The sequence below is a fragment of the Amyelois transitella genome, chromosome 9 (genome assembly GCF_032362555.1).
Source record: "Amyelois transitella isolate CPQ chromosome 9, ilAmyTran1.1, whole genome shotgun sequence".
Taxonomy (NCBI): Eukaryota; Metazoa; Arthropoda; class Insecta; order Lepidoptera; family Pyralidae; genus Amyelois; species Amyelois transitella.
This window is the reverse complement of record NC_083512.1, coordinates 9,910,243-9,937,113: the sequence shown is the minus strand read 5'-3', so window position 1 is coordinate 9,937,113 and position 26,871 is coordinate 9,910,243. Positions and strand designations below refer to the sequence as shown.

General features: G+C 35.9%; 1 protein-coding gene across 1 annotated transcript in view; it reads right to left on the bottom strand.

Annotated features, from left to right (window-relative positions):
- Positions 1-26,871, bottom strand: part of LOC106142903 (tolloid-like protein 1) — a 67,250-nt gene that overhangs the window by 9,693 nt on the left and 30,686 nt on the right. The window contains exons 4-8 of the mRNA XM_060945808.1: positions 25,336-25,630; positions 24,586-24,815; positions 23,744-23,922; positions 15,620-15,850; positions 10,532-10,672 (exon numbers count right to left, since the gene is read on the bottom strand). Coding sequence (XP_060801791.1) covers positions 10,532-10,672; positions 15,620-15,850; positions 23,744-23,922; positions 24,586-24,815; positions 25,336-25,630 — 1,076 coding nt within the window. The remainder of the gene's footprint in view (positions 1-10,531; positions 10,673-15,619; positions 15,851-23,743; positions 23,923-24,585; positions 24,816-25,335; positions 25,631-26,871) is intronic.

The window sequence follows — 26,871 nt, the reverse complement described above, 5'->3', positions numbered from 1 at the left end:
GTCTTTGCTTATTTATTTCGGATAAATACGGCTTTTTTGCTGGCTGTCTGTGGTGTAGTCCCTCACGATGCAAACTCGACGAACAGTAACCACTAATGTGTCGAACTGTTCCGCAAATATTCTGGTCGGTATGAAGCCATTATTTTCGTACTGTTCCACCATGGATCTCCGCTGTGTGGCTGTCGCTGTGTTGATTATTAGCGGACGACGGTCGCTGCGCGGTCGACTTTTTACACTACCCTCTTCTTGATGGCGCGTTACCCAACGTTTCACCGCTTGTTGTTTATTGTGTTATTTGTGTGAATGTGTGAGTGGTAGCAGTGGTGCAAGCTATAAAGTTTTGCGAACTATGACTGCAATTATGAACGCGACCGTTATTAATTTCTGAGGAAACCATGTGTCTAGAACGACTATCCGAATATGTATTTTTCGTTCTTATTTTTTGGAGTCCTTTTTAACCATTTCTTCGCCGACTACGCTTGCTAAAATGTATTTTGGCCTCAAGTACAATCCAAATTTTATTAAAAATGGTCCAGCGATTGTGCTGCTGTGATAACATCTACACTACATGAGTATATTCTAGAGTGTGTTTATGTTTGAATCTTTAAATATTATAACCGACGTAAAAAACTTAAAAAAGCGAAAATTATTCCACAACAATCATGGTGTAAAAATTAACAAAAGAACATAGCAAAGGCAGTTTTCAAATAACTTTTTTATAAGTGGCCAGTGAGTAGCAAAAATAATTTTGATATGGAATGGATTGAAATTAATAAAGATAGGTACATCACAATATAGAATTTTCGTAGTATTACAATGTACCTAGCATGCAATATTTGAGTAACGTTGCCAAAAGGTTTCCCGTGATTCTTGGCAACCCTAACGACTAGTAAACTAAGCCTGCACTGACCACCGAAAATTTACGGCATCTATAATCTACCAGTTTACCTTGACCTCTCACAAATCACTGCAGTATCAACTTTGTGACCGCATCTTACCAATATTATAAGAAGGTAGCGGTCTATGTATTCTGGTATCTTTGTTGAAGGGTTGAACAGATTAAGCGCTTGTGTTAGTACTACGGAACAATATAAATAACGTCATTAGATTGCAAAGAAACCAGATTCGACAACATCAGGAAAAAAAACAAAGGAAAGTTATGTTGGTACCTACTAAATCAATTAATTTTTTGTATCTGTTCGCACAGATAAAAATACATCTGTGGGTCAATCAAATTCTAAAGGGTTAATCTAGAGTTTTATAAAAAATAAAACACAAGTTAACAAATAAACGCAAGTAATTTGGCTACGTTCAGAACTTATGCGTTATAAGAATGAAGCTAATTGACAAAGTCTGTCGGTTGATAGACTTTCAGTTCTGAAACAAATAAGTATAGCTTTTACGATAAAACCAATGACGTGTCGATGGTGTTTTCATGGTAGATACCCAAGAAACCTTAGCAAGCGGACCGGATACCTATTATTTTCTGTCCCATTTTGCAAAAAGGGTGTAAGGAAGTGAGAAAAAAGTTGAAAGTCACTTTCTTGATGACAGTATCTGTTGCATTTAATGTGTAGGAAATGTTGGAAGAAATTGTCACTTACTATTATTTTCTGTAATAAATGGCAAACCCCTTCTCACGGGTAATATAATTGCATTGCATCAAAATCCGTTGTGTAGTTCTAAAGATCTAAGCGTACATACATACAGACATCGGAACAGACGAGGGAAGCGACTTTGCTTTATTCTACATATGTAGTGATTGTTGCCCGCAGCTCCGCTTGTAAGTACTTTACCTTCTGTTATTTCCAGAATTAAAAAAAAATCTTGTGATTTTAGATAATTATTGTGTTCGACATGAACACACACTACGCGAATAATTTTATTAAAGCAGCTATTTATCCAGCGTAGCTTTGAAAGCATATTACAGGCAAACAGATTTTCGCATATCTAATATTTACTTATTATGAATAGAAATTGGTTTATTATTTAATGCTTCTTTAAAAATCGAGTGGGTGTCAATGTTGCGTATTCTGGCTTCAGTTTAGAAATCTAATTAAACTGCTTAATCCTTCCATAATGACGACAGTATAAGACATTTTGTTTCTCAATGAAAATCTGTAAGAGTTAATTCTTCTTTAGAACTTCTTTGACATGAAAAAGTTATAAATGTATTCAAATTTAATTTTTTTATTCGCATAATATAGGGTATTTTATTGTATATATATACATGTTTATATATTTTACTTTATTTATTTATGTACAAATATTTAATTACGTATTTAAGTCTTAAGTATCATATCTTGTAAATGACCTTGCCTCAGTTTTGTTTGTGTTTTAATGTCAGGTTGGCTGGAAGAGATTCCACTCAGGGATTATCGCGCCTCTGTACTGTACTACTGTCTTATATTTGTAATGTACTCCTTCATTGAACAATAAATCATTTACTTACTTACTTAAGAGACTGAACGGTCTAACTTTCAATCTATTTATTGCTTAACTAGCATTGCCTGCGACTTCGTCCGCGTGGAATAGTTATTTATGGCATCATTGAAGCCCTCAAGGATGAATAATTTTCCCCGTTTTTTTCTTCATTCTCTATTATTTCTTCGCTCCTAAAAGTTGCAGCGTGATGTTATATAGCCTAAAGCCTTCCTCGATAATTGGTCTATTCAACACAAACAAATTTTTCAATTCGAACTAGTAGTTCTTGAGATAAGCGCGTTCAAACAAACTCTTCAGCTTTATAATATTAGTATAGATAATTCATATCATCGAAACGAAATAAATATATACATACAATATTAGGTAAGATTAAGAATAAGAAGATTAAGACAAGATTTAAGATTAAGTTAGTCTGGCAATATTACTGTTTTGTTTGTACACTTCTCAAAGAAACTTATTTGCATAATTTTTATTACTAGCAGCTACATACTCTCCACATAAGCTTGTTTAACCCCAGCGATATTCAATTGTTTTCCATTCTCCCGGGCTATTTTCCGACCTTTTTTTCGTAATATAAAACATGTTTGAAGTAACCCTGGACTGGATATTAAATGTTACATGGTAATAAACGTGTAAACATGACGTTACATCAATCTGCGCGAAACGAGTTATGAAGATTCTGAGAAATATATGAAAAATTGAGACGAAATTGTGGTTGATTTCCATGCGCGGTGTATAGAGTTTAAAGGTTTACAGAAGAGGTAAAAGGAACTGTTAAATACATACATACAGGTTAGACAGACCATTGGGTCTGTCTAAGTTTAAGACTATTGAGTCTTAAACATACTGAAATGCCACGTTCAGCTGTACGGCTTAGTGATGAAATTGAGATTCAAATAGTGACAGACTGCTAGCCCATCGCCTATCAGAAGAATCCCAAGTAAGTAAATGCTTTTTTGTTCACTAAAGGAGTTACAACATTACAAATATAAAACAGTAGTACAGTACAAAGGCGGGCTTATCCCTAAGTGGGATCTTTTCCAAGCTAAGGCTTAAAGCCTATCCCTTAGTCGCTTTTTTACGATATCCATGGGAAAGATATGGAGTGGTCTTATTCTAAATTACCGCGAACCACACGGCTCTGTTTAACGGACGTGTATATAAGTACCTACAATAGTCCAATTCTAAATTACCGGGAACTGCAGGGTAGATACTATTTAACGGACGTGTATATACTATACGCGGGTGGTATACTTTCTATGTGGCCCACTGTACCCACAATCAGCTGTCCCCTCTGTAATTACCGGTGCTGATTGATCGGCGACCGTGGGCGGACGGACTAAAAGTGGCCACAATTAGCAAAGACCGCTTACTAGGGTCTGGCTGAAAACCTAAAAAAAAAATTGTCTAACCTAACTAAGCCATTCTATTTAAAAAAAAAATTGATAAGTCTTGGGTCAAAGACTGAATAGGCAGGTCAGTGATTGTTTAAAGTTGTATAGCGCACTGGCCGCTAAGAAAAAAAAGTATTTTTTTTAATAAAAGGAATATGGTGATCGTCAATTGTTAATTTTACACAACGATTTGCTAAGACGAAGACTAAATAGTGATGATACTTTAAAAAAAAATTGTAGGTAATCAAAAATTATGAGCGGTCCCCCAACGCGACGTATTTCTCATAAATTGTTACTAAATACATACTCGTACTAAGTTGGATATAATTAATTTTATCATTTCTTACTTTTTATAGGGAATTTAAATATGAGTCGCATTTTAATATTTTTTTTTCGGTGTATTATTTGATGTTTCTTGTTCTTCTTCTAAATCGAGTGGGTGTCAGAATTGCGAACAGTGGTGTTAAAGTTTTAAAAATCAACAGTACTGCAAGCAATAGGCGTTTTATTTTTCATTAAAAATCAGTTATCAGTTTTCAATCAAACCAATTTTTTTTTTTTTTCAACAAAGACCAGGGACCAGTTATAGAAATATCTGACAAGCAGACAACGAATAAATATTTTTTGTACAGTAACGTTTTCAAACAAATGTACTTTCGCTTTATCTCCAAATGACAAGTATAAATTTTAATCAATTATAGAATTGAGATTCAAATAGTGACAAGTTTCTATTCCATCGTCTAAAAGAAGAATCCCAAGTTTATACCTACAACTATCCATTAGTCGCCTTTTACGACATCCATGGGAAAGAGATGTAGGACTACTCTATCTATTTCTTATTATTCTTTTTTCTATTAGTTCCGGGAACCACACGGTACGAAATGAAAAATTAACCTAATTGTTTTAATTAATCAAACCAAACAATTAACACATTTTAATGCGCCATTGGCAAATTAATTAAGTCTCCCGAGAGAAGCCAAGCAAACAAATTAACAGATAGAATTCAATTCGGATTGGCTTATTGTCGTATACAAAACATTATTGTCTCCGTTTTACAAAGGGGGTTAAGCTGTGAAGGAGCTGAGCTAGGATAGGGCTTATTTTGAATAGTACGCTTTGTTGTTTGTTGGCGTCACTGCTATTCTTTTTTTTTTCTTACAGTTACGTAGTTACATTTACAAAAAACTTCGTCCGCGTGGAATAATTATTCTGGGCGTCATTGAAGCCCTCAAGGATGAATAATTTTCCCCGTTTTTGTTCACATTTTCCATTATTTCTTTACTCCATGTAGTTGCAACGTAATGTTATATAGCCTAAAGCCTTTCTCGATAAATGGTCTATTTAACGCAAAATTAATAATTTTTCAATCCGAACCAGTAGTTCCTGAGATTAGCGCGTTCAAACAAACAAACTTTTCAGCTTTATAATATTAAGTATAGATTTCGGCTAAATAGGCGCCGGAATAACCTGTCAAAGTCAAGCCGCTCAAAAATATTTTTGGTGGGTACCTACTTTTATCTCCATTTTCAACACAAGTGAATGTATAACTAAAGAAGCTTCAGTGAAAATTATTTCATTTAAGTAACTGTGAAATAAAAAGAATCAAGAAAGAAGCAATATTTAATTTCTTATTAAAGTCTTTCATTTGAAATTAGACTAGTTAAAGCTTGCAGATCTCGATAAGTCTTTAGAAAATTGTCCTTCCACGATCCATGCAAATTTTGAATGAACTTTGAACAAAAATGAACACGAATTGGGATTTAAATAGGTTGCTAGCCCATAGACTAAAAAAAAGAATCCCAAGTATCGTATTCCTCAGTCGCCTTCTACGATATTCCGGTCCTATTCTTTTTTTTATTGGTGCCGGGAACCACACGGCACCAAAACAAAAATCAAAGCTTTGTGAACGTTTTTTTTTTAACTCAACCTCTTTGAAAGCTATAAATAATTTTCAACTCCTATTATAAATTACAATATCTACAAGACAAATGATATTTAAACATTATTCAATTAATGAAGCCATTGCTTTATGATTAATGGTCCTTTGTCGTTGCCAATAACGGCTAGACCTCGCTTCATTGATTAAGAAATGGGTTCGCAATTTCAGTTTCAAACGACGATACAGAGCAAAGATCGGCCATGTTCCCTTTGTTTTGTGTTTGTACACTTTTAAAGAGATTAAACTGAGGGAGAGCTCTTAGGTAACAGAGAGATATTGGTATACTATGTACTAAGTAGTAGTTTTATATAGTGCGTTGGCGTCATAAAAATTTATATATTATTATTAATAGAACGACCTAAAAATAAATATCTAAGTTACTGTTTTCAAAGATTGTTCAAATATAATACTTACTATTCTAATACAAATACTATTTTAGTACCTAATCTGAAAGGCGGCAGGACAACTAGCCAGTGCCAATATGAATAAAAAAAAATGACGCTTTATGCAAGATTTGTATAAAACGCATATTTGTATAAAATAAAACTTGTATAAAACGCAAGTTTTTATTTATTCATATTGGCATTGGCTGGTTGCATATTTTAAATCGCGATTATTTTTTTTAATACGTTTCGATTCTATTTTTGAAACTTTTTAAAAAAAACCACCTTGAATTTTAGCGGGTTTTCGATGCGACATTTACTGAACACTTGCCATTTCTGCACACTTAAGAATAAAGGTACATATTTATTGTATTGTGTATATATTTATTGTATTGTGGTGTCCTAAACCAAACAAAACAAAAGGCCAAACACATGCTAATTCACGGCGGGCCCGGCGCGAAACTAAATGGATTTGCCGTTAGAATTAATGAATTTATCGCCTCGCTTTTATTTCAAGTGGCGGCGCCACCGGTCACCGCAGACCATCAATCTTGTTGCCTTACCGAGATTTTCACTTTACGATTTCTTTAGGATCATGTTGGTACGAATTTTCATCTTATTTTGAACAAACATACATATTATCACGTCTGTAACCCTTGTGGGGTAAACAAAGCTAACAGTCTTGAAAAGACTGAAATGCCACGTTCAGCAGTATGGCTTAGTAATGGAATTGAAATTTAAATAGTGACAGGTTAGCATATCGTCTATAGAAAGATCAGTAGCTTAGTAGTCTTTTCCTCAGTCGCCTTTTACGACTTTCATTTGTAAGATATGGGGTGTCCTATTCTAAAGCGCTGGTAACTACACGGCAATATACACTCCGAAGTGAATATACATTTCGAAGATTTTTCACCATAACATTGTAAAGTATTTTTCATCATCCACTTGGCGTTAGGTTGCGACCTCACCACTCTAGAGCCCAGGGTCCCCCTGTCACCACGTTACTGGATTGGCCAAGTAAAGTTTTTATACGAGGTGACTTCTGTCAAGTTGCCTGAATGTGCCTTTAAAATTAGTCAATATCTTAGGTGCAGAAAACCTTTTCTTTTTCATTTAGTTTAATTTCTTATTAGTCTTATGTAATAGTTCTATATCTAAAATAATTGTAATTAAAAACACGAAAATGTCACTAACATTGAGCAATAATAGTACCTACATAAGTTGCTATAATAACTGTTATTTTTCTACTAAAGAAATCACAGCATTTTATCTCAAAGAGAAGATAATCCTCGGTCATAACGAGACAGTCGTTGGTTGACAAATGGCTTTTTTGTCAACCGTACCGGATGTAATGAGACGACTTCAATTATTTTTGTTACTCGGCGAAAAAATTGTGACAATCATAAGTTTTGTGGGTATATTAATCGGTGTCCGTGTATAGTAGCCAAAAGAATTGACTTTATTTTAATGCGTTTTGTCCATATTGTCATTTTTGTCCATAATATTTATTTTAAAGTTTATTTCGTTTATTCGTCATTCCGTGTGGTTTCCGGCAATTTAGAATAGAACCACTCGATTTATTTTTCATGGATGCCGTAAATGGCGACTAAGGGATAGACTTATAAACTTGGGATTCTTCTTTTAGGCGATGGGCTGGCAACCTGTCACTATTTTAATATCAATCTCATCATTAAGCCTAAAAGCTGAACGAGACCTATTAGTCTTTTAAGATTGCTGACTCTGTCTACCCAGCAAGGGATATACACGTGATAATATGAATTAATGAATGAATTTCGTACCAAATTCAGTGGCACGAAAATTCACGTCTTAAATAATCTACATCCGTTGACATTATGCCGTATTGGACTTGGAACAGCGTTCGCTTCTCACAAATCTATTCCATTGCATCATTTAATATACATACCGTTGAATGGATACCGTTTCTTGTCCATTGATTCGGAATCAGGAATAAAATATTCGTTTTATATTTGTTATTGTGCAATTGTGCTACCTATTGACAATGAAGCGGAACCCGGGCCCGAAGCAGAGGAGAGATGTCCTGATTTCTTTCAGCGTGTTGATTGGCTTAAAATAATTGTTCTTCATTGTCAAAACTGGCCAGTAAAGTGAAAGGTTCATAATTAGAATAAGGAAGTAAAAAGGAATTTAATTTATATATTTTTTTAATTTTGATTACAAAAAAAATAAAAATGCTTGTGTTTTTAAAGAAATCAAATGTAGAATCATCAGTGTCACACTATGTGTAATTAACTTGCTTATATCAGATTTCTAATGTAAGATTATTAGTTAACTTGGATATTTGACACTGCCTGTATGATGGTAAGCGTAAGTAAAGGTAAGGACGAAGTCAAAGGTCGAACACACAAACTCAAACAATGCACATTTTCTCTAGCCTGGTAAATCCTCAAGTTGTTAATATCTAATCTAGAAACAGACATTAGAGGAGGGAATTCAAAATTGCCAAAAGATCAATGATATCTACAAGGGTGGATCTCGTACCGTATAGATGTGACCTCAGCATACATACATACATATGGTCACGTCTGTATCCCTTTCGGGGTAGACAGAGCCAACAGTCTGAAAAAGACTGAATGGCCACGTTCAGCTATTTGGCTTAATGATAGAATTGAGATTCGAATAGTGACAGGTTGCTAGCCTATCGCCTAAAAAAGAATCCAAAGTTTGTGAGCCTATCCCTTAGTCGCCTTTTACGACATCCATGGGAAAGAAATGGAGTGGTTCTATTCTTTTTTGTATTGGTGCCGGGAACCACACGGCATTAACGTTAGTGACCTCAGCAGATTGCCACAAAAGAGCATTGTCAGGTAACACTGGCCCTCCAGCTGAGAGGACACTCGAAGCACCCCAACCCATTGACATTTATCGATGCTGGATATGACAGAACTCATACATACATATAGAAAGAAAGGCCCACCTTTATATAGGTATGTATGAGTATGTATGTGCCGTGTGGTTCCCGGCCCCAATATAAAAAAGAATAGGAACACTATTTCTCATTTCCCGTAGATGTCATAAGAGGCGACTAAGGGATAGGCTTTTAAACTTGGGATTCTTATTTTAGGCGATGGGCTAGCAACCTGTCACTATTTGCATCTCATCTCAATTCTATCATAAAGCTTAACAGCTGAACGTGGCCATTCAGTCTTTTCAAGACTGTTGGCTCTGTCTACCCCACAAGGGATATAGACGTGACCATATGTATGTATGTCAAACTTAATGTACCTACACTTTAATTAAGACATGTAATTCAAACATTATTGTCTTATTATAATTAACTATTAACATTTATTTTCACGAATCTGTCCAGTAATATATCGTACATGTCAATGCCTCAATCGCAGCCCTGTAATTTTTGCCGACGCACGTTTCGTCCTTGTATTGACAACCTTTGAGTATGGGTTTTATGATACCTCGGCAATTTCCAGGAATTTCCCTTGAGCGGGAGGAGTAAACAAAATTTTATATTAAAATAAACTATATCCTTTATTTATGGTGTAACCTTTTCAGTAAACGTTTTTGTCACCGTATAGGTATATAATTTTTTGTATAACAAATTTATATTATTAAACACATAATAGGCTTAATCCTGAAATAAACGCTTTTCATTTCTATAAATTTTTTATCTAGGTATAAAGTGTTTGGTAAAGAAATCAATTCATTATGAGATTTGAAATAAAAAAATTGTGATGCTGTTTGAGTAGAATTTTATGTACTAAGGAATTACTGAAAAAAAAAACAACAAAAGAGTGCGATGAAAAAGTATACATTAAATACTCTTTGCTTTCTATAGAACTTAACTCCTAAACAGAATTGTTTATGATAATCAGACAAAGTTAAGGCACCTACTTTTATTTACTAATTTATTTATTTACTAATTTATGTACACAGAAAACATCGAGACTGATAAACACAAGAAACAAAATTACAAAATTTCTGCTTATTTCAAAAGAAATCTCTTCCAGCAGACCCGAGATACTTTGTTACTTAGTGCAGAAAAAGTAGGTAATTTTATTAACTTTAAACAACTTTATAAGATTTATATATACCTATTAATCAGGTGTCAATTTTATGTTCTTTTTGTACATATTTTACCATTCCAAACAGCTGATAATAGCCTATAAGTCTTTTCGAGACTATTGGCTCTGTCTACCCCGCAAGGGATATAAACGTGACTATATGTATGTATGACTTCATAATTACTGCTAAAGGTTGATGATACTCATATAAGTAAATTACGTCTCGCACTACACCATCGCCCCTCAGCTGTTATAATAAAGACCTTTAGTTTTTTTTTAATTGGTAAAAAAAAAGATCAAAATAAAACTCACCAGTGATATTTAAGACCACTCGTTCACCGTGCGTGGCTACAATTCTCCACTCGCATCTCTCAGCCGACACTGGAGCCACTTCAGATCCCCAGCCGGGAGAGTTGAACCAGCCAGAGTTTCCCAATAAGGTCTTCCCGCATTCTGTGAATTGTAGGAAGCTGTGAGTGTTTGTTAGTATTGTCGTGAAGGTTCTTGAGATAAAAAGTTGACCGCTTTGTTTGACCGCACCGCTAAGTGAAGTAATAATTGGGACGTATGGCAAACAATCAAGAGATACGTTATCACAGACCGCAATTGACGGAATTAAAGTAATGATGTTGCTCAATATGAGAATAAGAGTATAAATTGTCACTAACTTTTATAGGAATTAGTAAATTTATTTATTCGATCTTTATGCACGTAAAATGTAAAACAGGTGAACTTAACGCAAGAAAACATTCTCTACCAGTCGAACCTTTGGACCAAATTGAGATAAAAACACACATACATATCTACATACATACATATGGTCACGTCTATCTTCCTTGCGTGGTAGACAGAGCCAACAGTCTTGAATAGACTGAATGGCCACGTTCAGCTATTTGGCTTGATGATAGAATTGAGATTCTAATAGTGACAGGTTGCTAGCCCATCGCCTAAAAAAGAATACCAAGTTTGTAAGCCTATCCCTTAGTCGCCTTTAACGACATCCATGGGAAAGAGATGGAGTGGTCCTATTCCTTTTTGTATTGGTGCCGGGAACCACACATTAAAAAAAGCATGGCTTACATTGATCTCCTTGTTTCTAAGGGTTCCTTACGACTATTGTAAGTCTGAACAAATGAGTAACGACGAAAATTATCATAAAAAAAAAATCGTTCAAATCTTTCAAATCCCATAACATTCTAACAAACAACAGACTAAAATCCAAAGTTGCAACTTAGCATTCAGCACACAACTTTTGCACTAAGGAAAATGAAGTGATATATTCAGTAGCGAACTAGTTCATACAAGCTCCGTCTTTCCATGCTATTTCACATCTACCCTGCAAATCAAAATTCTATCGTCAAGTTTTCAACTCTCCGTCTGAACTAGATATAATTGACTTGAACAGAAGTTTCTAGATCATACAATTCTAGATGCCATATTCGGAATAAATTTACTAGTGTTAACTATTCTTGTGCCAATAAGGATCAATTTTGTAGAGACTACATAGATATTTGCCTCAATATACAGAGTAGGTATACTTTATTGCATACATACATACATATAATCACGTCTATATCCCTTGCGGGGTAGACAGAGCCAACCGTTTTGAAAAGGCCACGTTCAGCTGTTTGGCTTAATGATAGAATTGAGATTCAAATAGTGACAGGTTGCTAGCCCATCGCCTAAAATAAGAATCCCAAGTTTGCAAGCCTATCTTTATACTATACTAATTTGAATACAAAATTAATGAGGCATTTTCGTTTGGTTTCGTGGAGTACGCACAACATGGCATTCCTTTCGTAACCTAATTTATATCCTGGTAACGCCCACGGCGAGCGCTTAACACGGGAACTGAATTAAACGAACTTAACAGGTACTTTTAATTAGATATTGAGATAGCAAACTTTGTATACGGCTAATTAAGTAGGTTAATTTTGGTACATACATACATATATATAATCACGTTTTACGAATTTCATGGGAAGGAGATGGAGTGGTCCTATTATTTTTTCTATTGGTGCCGGGAACCACACGGCTAAGAAAACAAGTGAATAAAGTTTTTATCTGTATGTATATCGTGAAAGTAAAGTGAGTCATCCTGTTTTTTGGACTACAATAAAAAGTTATTTTTTTTTGTACTTAAATTAAAATTAAAAGACTAAGATATCTTTCAAAGAATTTAAAAATCTTCTGAACTGGTTTGCAAATAATATAGCAGAGTAGGTATAAGCTCATAATTTTGCCTTATAATAGCCGAAACTTTAGAATAGGTTTATTATTCTCTATTCCATAGATGTCGTAAAAGGCGGCTAAGTGTATCTGCATCAGCTTTTAGCGTAATCCAATACGGGTTAGGTTCCTCTGCAAATATTGCGGAGGTCAGAGAGACTTGTTACGTGTAAAAACTTGATTTACTCAATCTGGGAGCACTGTTAAAAGATACACCTTTGCTCCTCTACAGAGAGAATAACAGGAACATTTCATATTTACGAAATACAAAAAATACATACAAACTCTTCAGCTTTATATTATTGGTATAGATATAATAATCTTGTATTAACAAATGCTTCAAAAGTCGATTTAAAGTAAGGGTAAAGTCACGTACAACTACATGTTGTAGTTCTGAATTGCAGCAAGACTGTCGGCTCTGTCTACCCGCAAGGGATATAGCCGTGATTATAATGTATGTATGTATGTAACACCTACTTTTTTATAAAGAATCTGCATAAAGTAACCAACATCACGGAGGCATCATCAAGCGTAACAACTTGTTTACAATTCGGGTCATGTTCTGGAATTAGATAATTGTCCTTAAGCAGATTTTGGCCCACACAGTACCTAAATGGTTATTAGGAATTGTTAAATTTAGATTTAGCTTTTCTGAATTGGTTTACTTTACACCCACACAAGTCCACTAATCAAATATAAATTTTGTTAAGCATTAAATATGCCTAATGTAATTTTACAATTTGAGCAAATGACATTTATTCAAAAGAACGTAGGTGGTCATAGTTTGAATAGTTTGTAAAATAAGTTCACGCGTCACGAATAAGAAATCGTTTCAAACATTCTTATAATTTGTTGTCCTATTAAGACCATACATTAAATTGTATCAACCTCTTTTTAACATGTTACTGGCCAGTTATAAAAAGTAACATGTTTGTTTTTTATTAAGGAACTTGAGTGAAAATATTTGAAAATCAAACTAACTACGCATCTGTTCATGAAAGAGATAATTTTAGGTCGCTTTTATTTTTCAATATATATAGGGAATTTGATGTGTGTGTGTGTGTTTTTATTTGTTGTTACCGCTTCTTCTGCACTGACGCCTTGGAAGCGGCAGTAAACTTAGTTTTTAAGTAATATATTTGACGTCAACCAAGTTGTTAAACCATACGACAATTATTAAACGATATAATAATATCCTATAATAATGAATAAAAAATTTTGAATTTTTGAATTTTGAATTTTTTTTGTGAAGCTCTCATATCGTAGTTCGCGAATTGACCAATATTACCAATAATTATGTTAAGATATATTATTTGTTATAACGCATTCTCAATGCTTTTTATGTGCGCTGCCTTTTTAATTATGGATTATCCTTTATTTTTTGGTTGACTGGAAGAAATCCTAATTGGGATAAGTCCGCTACTGTTCTAAATCCAATAACTGTTTTGTAATTTGTTATATATATGTATGTACAGTAAAAGTTTACAAGTTTTTAAGTTAAACAAACAAACAAAATTATCACTTCCTAGGCAGATTGTAAAGGTCAATCGAGAGAAAGAAAAAAAATCGTATTTCGTATGACGGACAAGATACAATCTCAGAATCTAAATTCCATCGCTAAATGCTTAGCTACTCTGCCTACTACGCCGTGGATAATAAAAAAAAACAGATAGACGAGTGTGTTCACACAAAATAAGTTCAATATTATTATATGTGGTTTCTGCCTATTTTACATATTTATGTATATATGTAAATTCGATATTTATTCGACAGCGTATTATCGAAATGAGCCAAAAACGTTTTTGTAAAGAACCCGTTAAACTTTTTGTAGACGGCGTCATAAGCTTCATCGTTCTTCGTCTTTCTCAAGGAGACAGGAGCGCCCGTAGGCCTTTTACTTTACATTCGAGACACTTAGGACTGCCTCAACAATGTTGAACTAGATATTTATTCATGAGATAAACAGATATTAAAGTTAAGAAATATCTAGGATTTGTATAAATGTCGTTTGGTGAAGAAATATTGAGAGAAAAAAAACGGATTAAGTATCTTGTGTTTCTTTTTATGCAGGTTTAACTGAACAATTGAGAATTATCTAAGTACCTACCTACATTTTTATCTAATCGTTTTATTCTTTACTAGCTGACCCGCGCAACTTCGTTTGCGTGTATCCCGCTACTTCGACAAATACAGTCAACGCACCAACACATATTGGATACTAATTTTCAATTCACAATAACTTCTCTTTCCCTTAACCGCGTTTAAAATATTAAAATGTTTTTTGGTTTCTGTGACTCTTCTTTGATCGCCCCCCCTATCAGTTTTTGGAAAAAATATTTAAGTAATGTACAGATTTTTTTTGTCTTATATGTATAGATCAAAGTCGTAGTACCTACTTTTTAATATTATATAATCAAAATTAAATGCTCGTGATGATGAACTTACTTATTTTGATAAGGATATATGTATTATTGGTTATATCACCAGTTAAACATCACCCAACGAATTAAATGTTTTTTTAATACAGAAAAGTAGTTTTTGTGACTTAAATAAAAAAGCTGGATATATGTCATCGCGGACTTTTTTGTAGAACTAATAAAGACCAATGTTTTTGCTATACATTGTTCTTACTTGTATCCAACGGTATAAGCGGCGCACGCACAAATGCAATCTTCAATTAGATTTTTTTTCTGACTTCTTGGACATAAATCGCTATAACTCAGCTAATATAGTTTCAATGTATTTCAATTATATATAAAAACCTGTCGGAGAAAATACTCTTTCTATTAGTGAAAACCGCATCAAAATCCGTTGCGTAGTTTTAAAGTTTTATGCATACGAAGGGACTACAGACAAAATGGGCGACTTTGTTTTATAGTATGTAGTGATGATAGGGCAGACAGTGTCAGCAGATTAAAAAAAACTTTAACGCCCGTTCAATTGGATTGTTTGATAACGGAATTGAGATTCAAATACACTGACAGGTTTAAAGCCTCATGGCCTCAAAGAATCTCAAGTACATAAACCATTCCCTTTTAAAATCTAAGCAGGAAAATAAGTAGCTGGCACTCTGTTCTTTTCTACCAGTCCAGTAAAAAACCTACAGATAATTTTAAATTTGGAGTGAAAGAAACAACTAGTTTCACTAAATAATAATGTCACACAACTTACTTGCACATTTATAGAGCAGGTTAGTCTGCGCTATATCACTCGCACTCAGTTTCACTCGCTGTCCAATCTCCGGCCGTTTCTTCCCATTAAACTCCAGAGGTAGGATGGTGTCCAAAAATGTTCCTTTACTGAAGGTGTTCCTCGCGTAGTGCATTATGGAGTCGTAGTCATAGGTTTGTCCTAAAGAGTTCACCTCTTCTTCAGTCAGCTTGTTGAAGTTGTATTCTTGCCCTGTAGGATTGAAATAACGTTACTATTTTTATTATCTATACTAATAGATATTATAAAGCTGAAGAGTGTGTTCGTTTGTTTGTTTGAACGCGCTAATCTCAGGAACTACTGGTTCGAATTGAAAAATTATTTTTGCGTTGAATAGACCATTTATCGAGGAATGCTCTAGGCTATATAACATCACATGCAACTATAAGGAGCACAGAAATAATGAAAAATGTGAAAAAAACGGGGAAAAATATTTATCCTTGAGGGCTTCAATGATGCCCAAAATACCTATTCCACGCAGACGAAGTCGCGGGCACGGCTAGTTACTTATATTGTAAATCTGAAAGTGTGCCTTGTCTATAACATATTTGTAGTCTGAAAAAACCTTTATGAAAATAGATACAGTGTAGTCTGGAGGAAGCGTAACAAATGGATTCGCAGCAGAACAAAAGTGACCGAAGTTGTGTCTTTAATAGCCCATAAAAAGTGGACAATGGACTGAAATCCGGAGACGCCTAAAACCGGACCAAGTGGAGAGAGAAAAGGAAGGCGGATCTCGGGCCCCGAAACACTTCTATGGAGGGTGCAACTGGGAACACGCAGAGTTAAGGGAGAAGTGGATATGGGTTGGGCACATTGCTCAGCTCGAGCAGATGGACTAGACGAGTCATTGAATGGAGACCTAGCACCGATATCTGAGGAGGAGGTCGACCACCACAAAGATGGGTTGATGACATACGAAGACACAGGCCATGATTGGATGAGACTGGGAAAAGACTGTCACGTAGAAGAAAAGGGAAGAGGCCTAATAGAAGAAACTGAATATAGAAGAGACTTATAATGATGATGACAGTATGAGTGAGGGCGGTACGTAGTACGGAGAATGACAAAGGGTAGATATAGCTTATATTGACTGTGGCTTTAGTGAGAATAATTTCATATCAACTTTTAGAAAAAAAATATACTGACCTACAGGCGCAATTAATCTAAACCTAAATAAACAGGTTGTACGAAACTGTTTGTTTGTTTGTAATATCTTTATTGCATAAAAATTTATAGTTATAAAAGAAACAAATCACTGTTATTATAAAAAAAAAAAGATCCCAATAATATTGGTACGTCGAGTCGAGGCATAAAGATGGTTTCCAAGTGTACATAAAATCCACATTTCCGAAGTCAATCAGTCTATATTAACGATTACTTTCGTACGTTATGTTCAAGGTTTTATTTTGATGTGTAATTAGATACAGTAATAAAACACAGGTATATTTTATTACTGACAACCGATGTACTGGTAATGTTCATGAGACATTATCATCCCTAACTTCCTTGTTATTATTAGCGACTAGCTTTTGAAGCTGGTGAAGCCCGCACGAATTTAGCACCACAAAAGAAAAGCGAGGAATTTAGCGCTACCTTCAAAACAATACAGGTTATTCGCAAATCCCTCGGGAACTATAGTTTTTACCGGAATGAAAAGTACCCTATGTCCATCTCCAAACCCTTTAATTATATACATATACTAGCGACCCGCCCCAGCTTCACACGGGTGCAAAATTCGGAAAAAAATATACATAAAACCTTCCTCTTGAATCACTCTACCTGTTACAAAAAACCGCATCAAAATCCGTTGCGTAATTTTAAAGATTTAAGCATACAGACAAACAGACTAAAATAGCGACTTTGTTTTATACTATGTAGTGATTCGCAAAATGCAATAATATTTGTTCAGTAGATAACGCGTGAAAAGACGACAAACAAACAAATTAACTTACATTCGCATTTTTATTATTAGTTGGGATTGAGTTTTGAACATCTGCCGTTATGAAAAGAGTATTTTTAGATAACTTTAAATAACGAGAAATATTTTCATCCTGACTTTCCTCAAGGAAAATGCGCCAAATTACTGACCATTAGCTTAATCGAGCCTACCAAATTGACGGGGCCAATCAATGTTTTTTGCGAACGGATTACAGCGATTAAGGATAGTCAAAATAGTTGGAACTCCAATTAATATTAATGTTTTGTGTGTAATGCCGCCGCATTTGGTGCCGTGTGGTTCCCGGCACCAATACATAAAAGAATAGGACCACTCCATCTCTTACCCATGGATGTCGTAAAAGCTTACAAACTTGGGATTCTTTTTTAGGCGATGGGCTAGCAACCTGTCACCATTTGAATCTCAATTCTATCATTTAGCCAAATAGCTGAACGTGGCCATTCAGTCTTTTCAAGACTGTTGGCTCTGTCTACCCCGCAAGGGATATAGACGTGACCATATGTATGTATGTATGTTTGTAATGAATTATTTTTGTAAACTATAGTACCGTGGGCTCAGGAGACAGCTGTGCCACCTCGCCTTGATTGGTATGTAGGAGGTGACCCAGGTATCTTCTTAGCCGTGTGTACTTAATATAGTATAGTGGAGCCTACAGTGTTGAGCCTAGATATGTTCACGATGCGAAATACGAGTATATAAAGGGAATGTGAACGGGTTGGGGTGGGAAGGACTTGACGAACGAGTACCCAAAACCGACGAACTTGCATAAAGAGAAAATATTTTCGGACTTCCTTACTTATTTTTAATATAACGAGTAAAGGTGATTCTTTAATGACTGAACGGCAAAATGGTTAAACTAATTTTTTTGTGAACTAGAGAGTATCATACATAGGCTAAACTTTAACTCGAAAAATAGCTATATAAGTACATATCTATACTTAATATTATAAAGCTGAAGAGTTTGTTTTGTTTGTTTGTTTGTTTGTTTGTTTAAACGCGCTAATCTCAGAAACTACTGAACCGATTTGAATAATTCTTTCACTGTTAGATAGTCTATTTATCGAGGAAGGCTATAGGCGACATTTTATCCCGGATTTCCTACGGGAAACGTCAACAATGCAGGTGAAAGTTGAATGAGTCGGCCATCTGCGAGCTTTCCACGCGAACGCTGCGCAAACCAACAAAGATATAGTAAAACAATGTACTAAAGATGTGAAGTACTCATTTTTTGCCACAAAAAAGTCCGCGAGAGCATATATCTATATCTTAAGGTTTACTTACAATAACCACTTTTATGTTCATTTTTTAAGATTATTTTTTCATTATAAACATAAATTATTTTGAAACCAATTTTCTTTAAGCCAGTATTAATCCTTATCCAAATAAATATGTTTATTACTTTCGGCTTTTCATGTAGACTAAAATTGCCATTTACAGTATATAAATCAGACGAATAGGTTTTGAGATATAGTCGTTATAAGCAATTTGCAGCGAAACATTTAATACGGCGAACCAGCGTTCTTTCTAATACGCGTGACCGCCTGACCGCCCTGAATAAATATGATGCCCAAAATAACTATTCCACGCGGACGAAGTCGCGGGCACAGCTAGTATTATATACTTTACATATTTTTTTTACAATTATCGCACCACCCGTACATTTTTTAAATAAATAAATAAAGAAGCATGCCAAATACTCCATTACATTATTACCATTAAAGTCAGTTTTTTAATATTTTACGAAAATAAAAGCGTAGTAAAAACAATTCATGTGACGTTTATTCAACAGTCTATCACATAAAACGGTGTGACATCACATTGAGTGGTCACTATCGGGACCAGCGGCCACCCATTTCATTACTGTACATTATAATGACCATTTAATCTAGGTTAATGCTTGCGAATTGCCGGCCCCAATTCGTATGCAGTTCTAGATAAATTATAAAGGTGATGTTCGTGAATTAAGCAGGATTTAGATGGTTAATTGGCTAGTTTTTGTAGTGAAAGAAAAACATATACATATATAATGACGTTACTCTTACAGGGTAGAAAGAGCCTCGAAAATACTGGAAGGCCACGTTCAGCTACATAGCTTATTTAAATATATATAATGCCGTGTGGTTCCCGGCACCAATAAAAAAGAATAATACAACTCCATCTCGTTCCCATGGATGTCGTAAATGGCGACTAAGGTATAGGCTTATAAACTTGGGATTCTTCTTTTAGGCGATGGGCTAGCAACCTGTTACTATTTGAATCTCAATTCCATCATAAAGCCAAACAGCTGAACATGGCCAACGTTGGCTCTGTCTACACAGCAAGGGATATAGACGTGATTATATATATTACACACACACACACACAAACACACACATAATATCTACTGATAGGCCATAATATCTATTATACATAATATAATTATAACACATAGCCTATTTGATGGAATAAAAAGAAATGAAATCGTGACATAAGTTATTCCCTAAATTACTTTTACGAATGGCACGGGAAGGAGAGCGTCTGGCACGCAGTATGTTTTTTCTATATCGACATCATGTATTAACCTCTCAGCCTAAATTCGGCATAAAAAGTCACATGTCAATGAACAGGAAACGAATTCGTGTCTTCCAGATGGATTACGCGTCTGATATCGGACGTGACGAGACAATGCGAACTCACTCGCGAGTCACGCGCCGACGTGACTCCGTAACTTGGTAATGAGGATGAAATTAAAAATGTTATTTAAGAGTTCACTTCATGGGATAAGTCCGCCATTGCAAGTGTTTTGTTTCTTTTATTTATAACTATGTACTACAATATTTTTGAATGTCGGTGGCCTAAGATACGCATGCAGGCAGGTACAGGTTCAAATTCCACCTCGGTCTTGTAATAATGACTCTTTACTGAGTTTTTGGTATATTCGAGCGAGTATAGTCTGACTGAGACACGTGAATTCTAACTAAGACATGTTATGATTGAAATTAAATTGTTTCTGAAAGTCGGTTGTCAAAGATACGCATTAAAGCACGGGTTCAAACCCTACTTTGTCCATTTATCAATGATTTATTATTCACTTATTTATTTGAGCGAGTTAAGCCCGTCGAAAATACGTGTAAGGCACGCGCTGTCTTAAATACGCTTGGATCAAGACACTTATTGTCCAAGACATTTGATATTTTCTCACTCATAGTTGGATGAAAGTAATAATAACCTTTTATAGTACAATACAATTTCAGTGAGTACATTTTTTTTTTCATCAAAAGTCTCTGAGTTTCCAATTCGTTAACGTTACACGTCGGTGTTCAAAGCGGCCATTGTAAACATTTGCACTAAGACGCACGCAATGGATTCAGGTCAAGTATTCCACATATTGTGCGGGAATGGGAGTAACAGAGTGTCTGTGGCGAGATTCAGATCACAGACATACCATCAAGATATACAGCATGAATATGTATCTTCTATTTCTTTGTCATAGGCTCTTGACATAGCATTCGTGAATAGAATCACGGATTTTAAAGCGTACATTTTATAAACATCTGCGTTATATAAAGCTGATTACAATATATTGTCAGTCTTTTTTGATTATGTGTCTTATTTCGTGTTGTAATAGCTTGTGTGTACGTAGTATTATTATAAAGTGTTTAATTCATTGTAGTGTTGATAATGCAAGTAAATATACAGCTTAAGAAGTCATCTTAAGCTGTTCTGTGCTTATTTTTTCTGTATAATAGTCTGATTTCTTCGTCTGATTTTTACTCTATGATGTTGATGAATGTTCCAACCATAGTGTTTTTTCCTCTATATATTTTTAGTGTAGTAAAATACAAAAAAAATATTAAATGGCCACGGATCGGCGTGTCGTCGCAGTGCGCAGTGACCAGATCATTTGTTTTTGAACTAAGTACATTAGTGCAAAATTTTATGATGGTTATAATTTTTTTATTCATTCATTCATTCAAAAGAGTATTTGCAATCAGTCTTGTGGCTGCCTTTATTTTGTGAATTCATCAGACTAGTTTCTAAAAAGGTCTTTTTCATTGTATCTTTATATAGGTATTAGAGACGAATTGGGTTCTGAATATAAATATTTGTTATCTTTAGTTACTAAGAGAATTTCATTACGACCTTTAGAAGATATACTCATATGACTTCAGATTCTCAACTGACATTATGTTACCAAAATCTATTGTTATGTTAATTAATTAATTAATTACTAGTGTGTACTCAAGTTAAAGGGTGTAATAAGTTAGTATGATGAGTATGTTAATTTGAAAGCTTTTGTTCTTGTAATTGTTCTGGAAATCTAGAGTTATAGTGTGCATGACATACATCAAAAGCATGATATACTTATAAGATTACTAGACTGACAATGTGACTGACAGAAGTACTTCAAACTGACGAGCCTGCAAGTAGAGAGTTATGGCTGTAGGTGAAGCCAAAGATGTGTGCAGGGACTAAGGCAAGTGGAAAGATTTGTATTTGCCTACCCCTACGGAAATGTATGATTTTTTATGTATTTACAAAGATTTATAAATCATGAAAGTTAAAAATGGTGACAGCAGTTAAACGAGTCTCTTGTCGTAATTTTCTAGTCTCCTTTTTCGTTCTGCGTTGACCAAAATATCATGTTAGTTTGATTAAAAATTCAGTGCTTATCCTATTCTTAGGTAGAAGGAATGGTGAGTATGACCAACCCGGCTTTCCTTTTTTTTCTACGCCATTTCACATTCATGTATGGCAACATTTTCACATTGGACACTGCCGGAGTCAACCGGCCGTTCTCTAAAAGACTTCAGGATTTTGAAGCTTTCACGCGCTCTCTAAAAGTCTTCATGAATTAGAGACATTCAAAAAACAATCCTCACATACATAATGGTCACTTCTATATCCCTTGCGGGGTAGACAGAGCCAACAGTCTTGAAAAGATTGAATGGCCACGTTCAGCTATTTGGCTTAATGATAGGATTGAGATTCAAATAGTGACAGGTTGCTAGCCCATCGCCTAAAAGAAGAATCCCAAGTTTATAAGCCTATCCCTTAACAGACAAGCTTGCATGAAGAACGTGACGAATGTAGATGTAGCGGAAAAAGTATGGAGGCGTCGATATTGTAGTCAATCGAAAGATTAGTCACCTCCGGGAAAAGGAGTCAAAAGATTCTTTTTTGTACTGGTGCCGGGAACCACACGGCACCTCAACCCTCACCTGTCATGATATTGTCCCTGATGATTTGTGTTGGTGCCGGGAACCACACGGCACCTCGATCCTCACCTGTCATGATATTGTCCCTGATGATTTGTATTGGTGCCGGGAACCACACGGCACCTCAATACTCACCTGTCATGATATTGTCCCTGATGATTTGTATTGGTGCCGGGAACCACACGGCACCTCAATACTCACCTGTCATGATATTGTCCCTGATGATTTGTATTGGTGCCGGGAACCACACGGCACCTCAACCCTCACCTGTCATGATATTGTCCCTGATGATTTGTGTTGGTGCCAGGAACCACACGGCACCTCAACCCTCACCTGTCATGATATTGTCCCTGATGATTTGTATTGGTGCCGGGAACCACACGGCACCTCAACCCTCACCTGTCATGATTTTGTCCGTGATGATTTGTATTGATGCCGGGAACCACACGGCACCTCGATCCTCACCTGTCATGATTTTGTCCGTGATGATTTGTATTGATGCCGGGAACCACACGGCACCTCAACCCTCACCTGTCATGATATTGTCCCTGATGATTTGTATTGGTGCCGGGAACCACACGGCACCTCAACCCTCACCTGTCATGATATTGTCCCTGATGATTTGTATTGGTGCCGGGAACCACACGGCACCTCAACCCTCACCCGTCATGATATTGTCCCTGATGATTTGTATTGGTGCCGGGAACCACACGGCACCTCAACCCTCACCTGTCATGATATTGTCCCTGATGATTTGTGTTGGTGCCGGGAACCACACGGCACCTCGATCCTCACCTGTCATGATATTGTCCCTGATGATTTGTGTTGGTGCCAGGAACCACACGGCACCTCAAACCTCACCTGTCATGATATTGTCCGTGATGATTTGTATTGATGCCGGGAACCACACGGCACCTCGATCCTCACCTGTCATGATATTGTCCCTGATAATTTGCACGTGGTGGTCTCTGTCCGGCCTGGTGTGCTCGTGCCAGAAGCCGACCACGTGACCCAGCTCGTGCACCACGATGCCGAATTTGTCGCAATTCTTCCCGATGGAGATCGCCTGCGCACCGCCGCCTCGTTTGCCGACGAATGAACAGCATCTGTTGGGAGAATTTGTTTTTGAAACCTTATAGGTATTTTATTTCATTAGACGTCTGCAATTTATTGAAGCACTGGCTTGGAGGATAACCTTTTGTAGTCAGGAGTATTTTCAGCGACTTATATGGTATCGGTTTCTTTAGATAAGGGTCTAACATACACACTAAGTGCTAACTTCACAAGATCTTTTTCAATAAATGTTGAACTTAAACATTTTTTGCATTTGTTGTGTAAGTTCTTCTGTTTGCGTAAGTTTTTAAGATACCTGGGACACTTCCTGACATACAGTAATCAAGGCACGGTGGCACAGCTATTTCATGAGCTCAAAGTGCATTGTAAGAAACCTCTACAGAGTAATCTTAAGACCAAATGGAACATCTATATTAATATTTTAAAGCTGAAAAGTTTGTTTGTTTGAACGCGCTAATCTCAGGAACTACTGGTTCGAATTGGAAAATTCTTTTTGTGTTTAGTAGACCATTTATCGAGGAAGGCTTTAAGCTATTTATCATCACGCTGCAACTATAAGAGCGAAGAAATAATGGAAAATGTAAAAAAAACGGGGAAAATTATTCCTCCTTGAGGGCTTCAATTATGCCCAAAATAACTATTCCACGCGGACGAAGACTAGTTGGAAAATACACATGCAAAAGAAACATCCTCACCCGCAAGGTCTCTCAGTGAACACGATATAATCCTTATGCAAATCAGGGTCTCTCTCCACAAACTTGACACACGTGAAGTTCTCCCAGTGCCGCATGGCTTGCTTGAACAAGGACTTGTGTGCGCCGCTGAAGTTCCCGTCGATCTCGTAGGGTATCACCCCGTTCTCCCAGATGCGTTCCTTGCGATTCGTCGCCGCTCTCGTCGTCCGGTGCCTTTTGTGGGGCTGTGGCTAGAACAATTGATAAACGTGCAGTTGCTGCCAGTAAAGTTTTTGTCACTCCGTTCTGGAGGGCAAAAGCAGGAGCTGGTGCATTAAAAATTCTAAGGGTGGTGTCAAAGTTTTGCAAAGGTTCTCTCTCTCATCTTTGTTTGATGATTCGCCCGGAGTTCGCCTTCCAAAATTTGGCTTTCCACTTTTCTCTTTAAGGGAACATGATGATCTTTAACGATTCTGAACCTGAAATCAATCCGCAGCGTATGCAATTAAGTTAACGCTGTGATCAGAGAAAGATGAGGTTGCGTGTATAAAATGGTTGCTCATTATTAACATTTTTATTACTGGCTTATCTTTCAAAGAACAACCAAATTACAGAGCAGAATTTGCTGAAACATACAAGGGCACTTAATATATAAAGTTTAATAACAATGCCATGAAAATCTACGTATGGATATCTTAATTATAGAAACTACAAAATCGATGATAGCACTCCAATTAAAATAGGTACTTGCATCGATTTTTTTCAACTTACTCGAGAATTATTGTACACGCGGCTCTCCATAGCCTCTAAATCATCGGAGGTGTCCCGAAAAAACCATCCTTCAAACTGCTGGTTGCCAGTAACATTCACTTTAGGAGGCGGCTTCACTTCGAACCTTTCTTCGAATTCGTGTTCTGGTATTTCGAATTTCTTTTGTTCACTTTTACCACTCAACTTCTTTTGGTGACGAAAAAATTTTTTCCTTTCGAAATGCTCGCTCGATGGTCGCTCTGTTAGTTTTACTGTATTTTGGCCTAGTCTTTCGTTCGAATGGAGGTTCCTGTACCTAAAATGAAGATAAATGTCATTTTTTTTTAACTTAATAAGCGAAAGATCAGGTTGAGGGTTACCCTTAACAGACAAGCTTGCATGAAGTTACGTTACGAATGTAGATGAAGCAAAAAAAGTATGGAGGCGTCGATATTGTGGCCAATTAAAAGATTAGTCTCCTCCGGGAAAAGGCGTGATTTTGCTTATATCATCAAGAGAGATAAGTGGTTGACTGAACCTTTCCCATTGAAGACGGGTGGCCGGGCTAGGAAACAAAACACGTTGCAGATATAATAAAACTATATTTGGAACGGTTTTACAGAGATAAACAATTCATTATCGCGGAGAACAAAAAAAGGCGCGCTAGTTTTTCCGCCCGAGGACTCGAGACGACGCCTTCGTAATTTGAATGTGGCGCGAAGTCGGCGTCACCATAAACAAACATGTTTTTTTTTAGATATCTTACAAAATGTACAAGGAACCAATTAGCGCTACACTCTGACAATAATTCTTGACATTTCTTTTTAAAAATGACTTTACATTTGCGACAGTTCACAAATATTATTCACAAATAAAATACGGATGTGAGCGCGTATACCCATATTTCATTCAGCCATGTGAAGTAATAACATTATAAAAAATGCAATTAATATCCCACAAAATATAAAAAAAAATCGTTGTAAGCCACTAAACTTTTAGTCACATAGCTCTACTCTACCTTGAATGCGACAGTCAACGCTCAGTAGGAAAGCTCCAGCTTTTCAGAAGCTGCAATTACGTTCGCAACGAACCTTATTCACACTCTATTTGGAGTGAATCTTTCAAGTCTACAGACACTCTTGGAGAATTTAAATTAACGCGATGTTTAAAGACGTTCATGTCCAGATTTATTGTTGTATGAAAATACGCTTTATAATTTTGCATACCATTTTTGGCATGTAAGATAAATATTATACAGATTTAACTGTGTTTGCTTGTTTGTAAGCTAATCTTGGAAAATACTGAGCTGATCATGAAATTCCTTCTACTCTAAAAAAGGTACAATAAAAGCTATGTAAGTGGCACTAGCGATCGCCCCGGATTAGCATGGATATTATTTATAGATAAAAACAAATCCATCCAACTTAACTTCCGAGATTACCGCATATATATATATGCGGTAATCTCGGAAGTTAAGTTACAGAGAACATACGGGTACACTTTATCATATGTAGTGATAACTTCTTAAATTTTCCACTTTTAGATTGTAATAGGCTC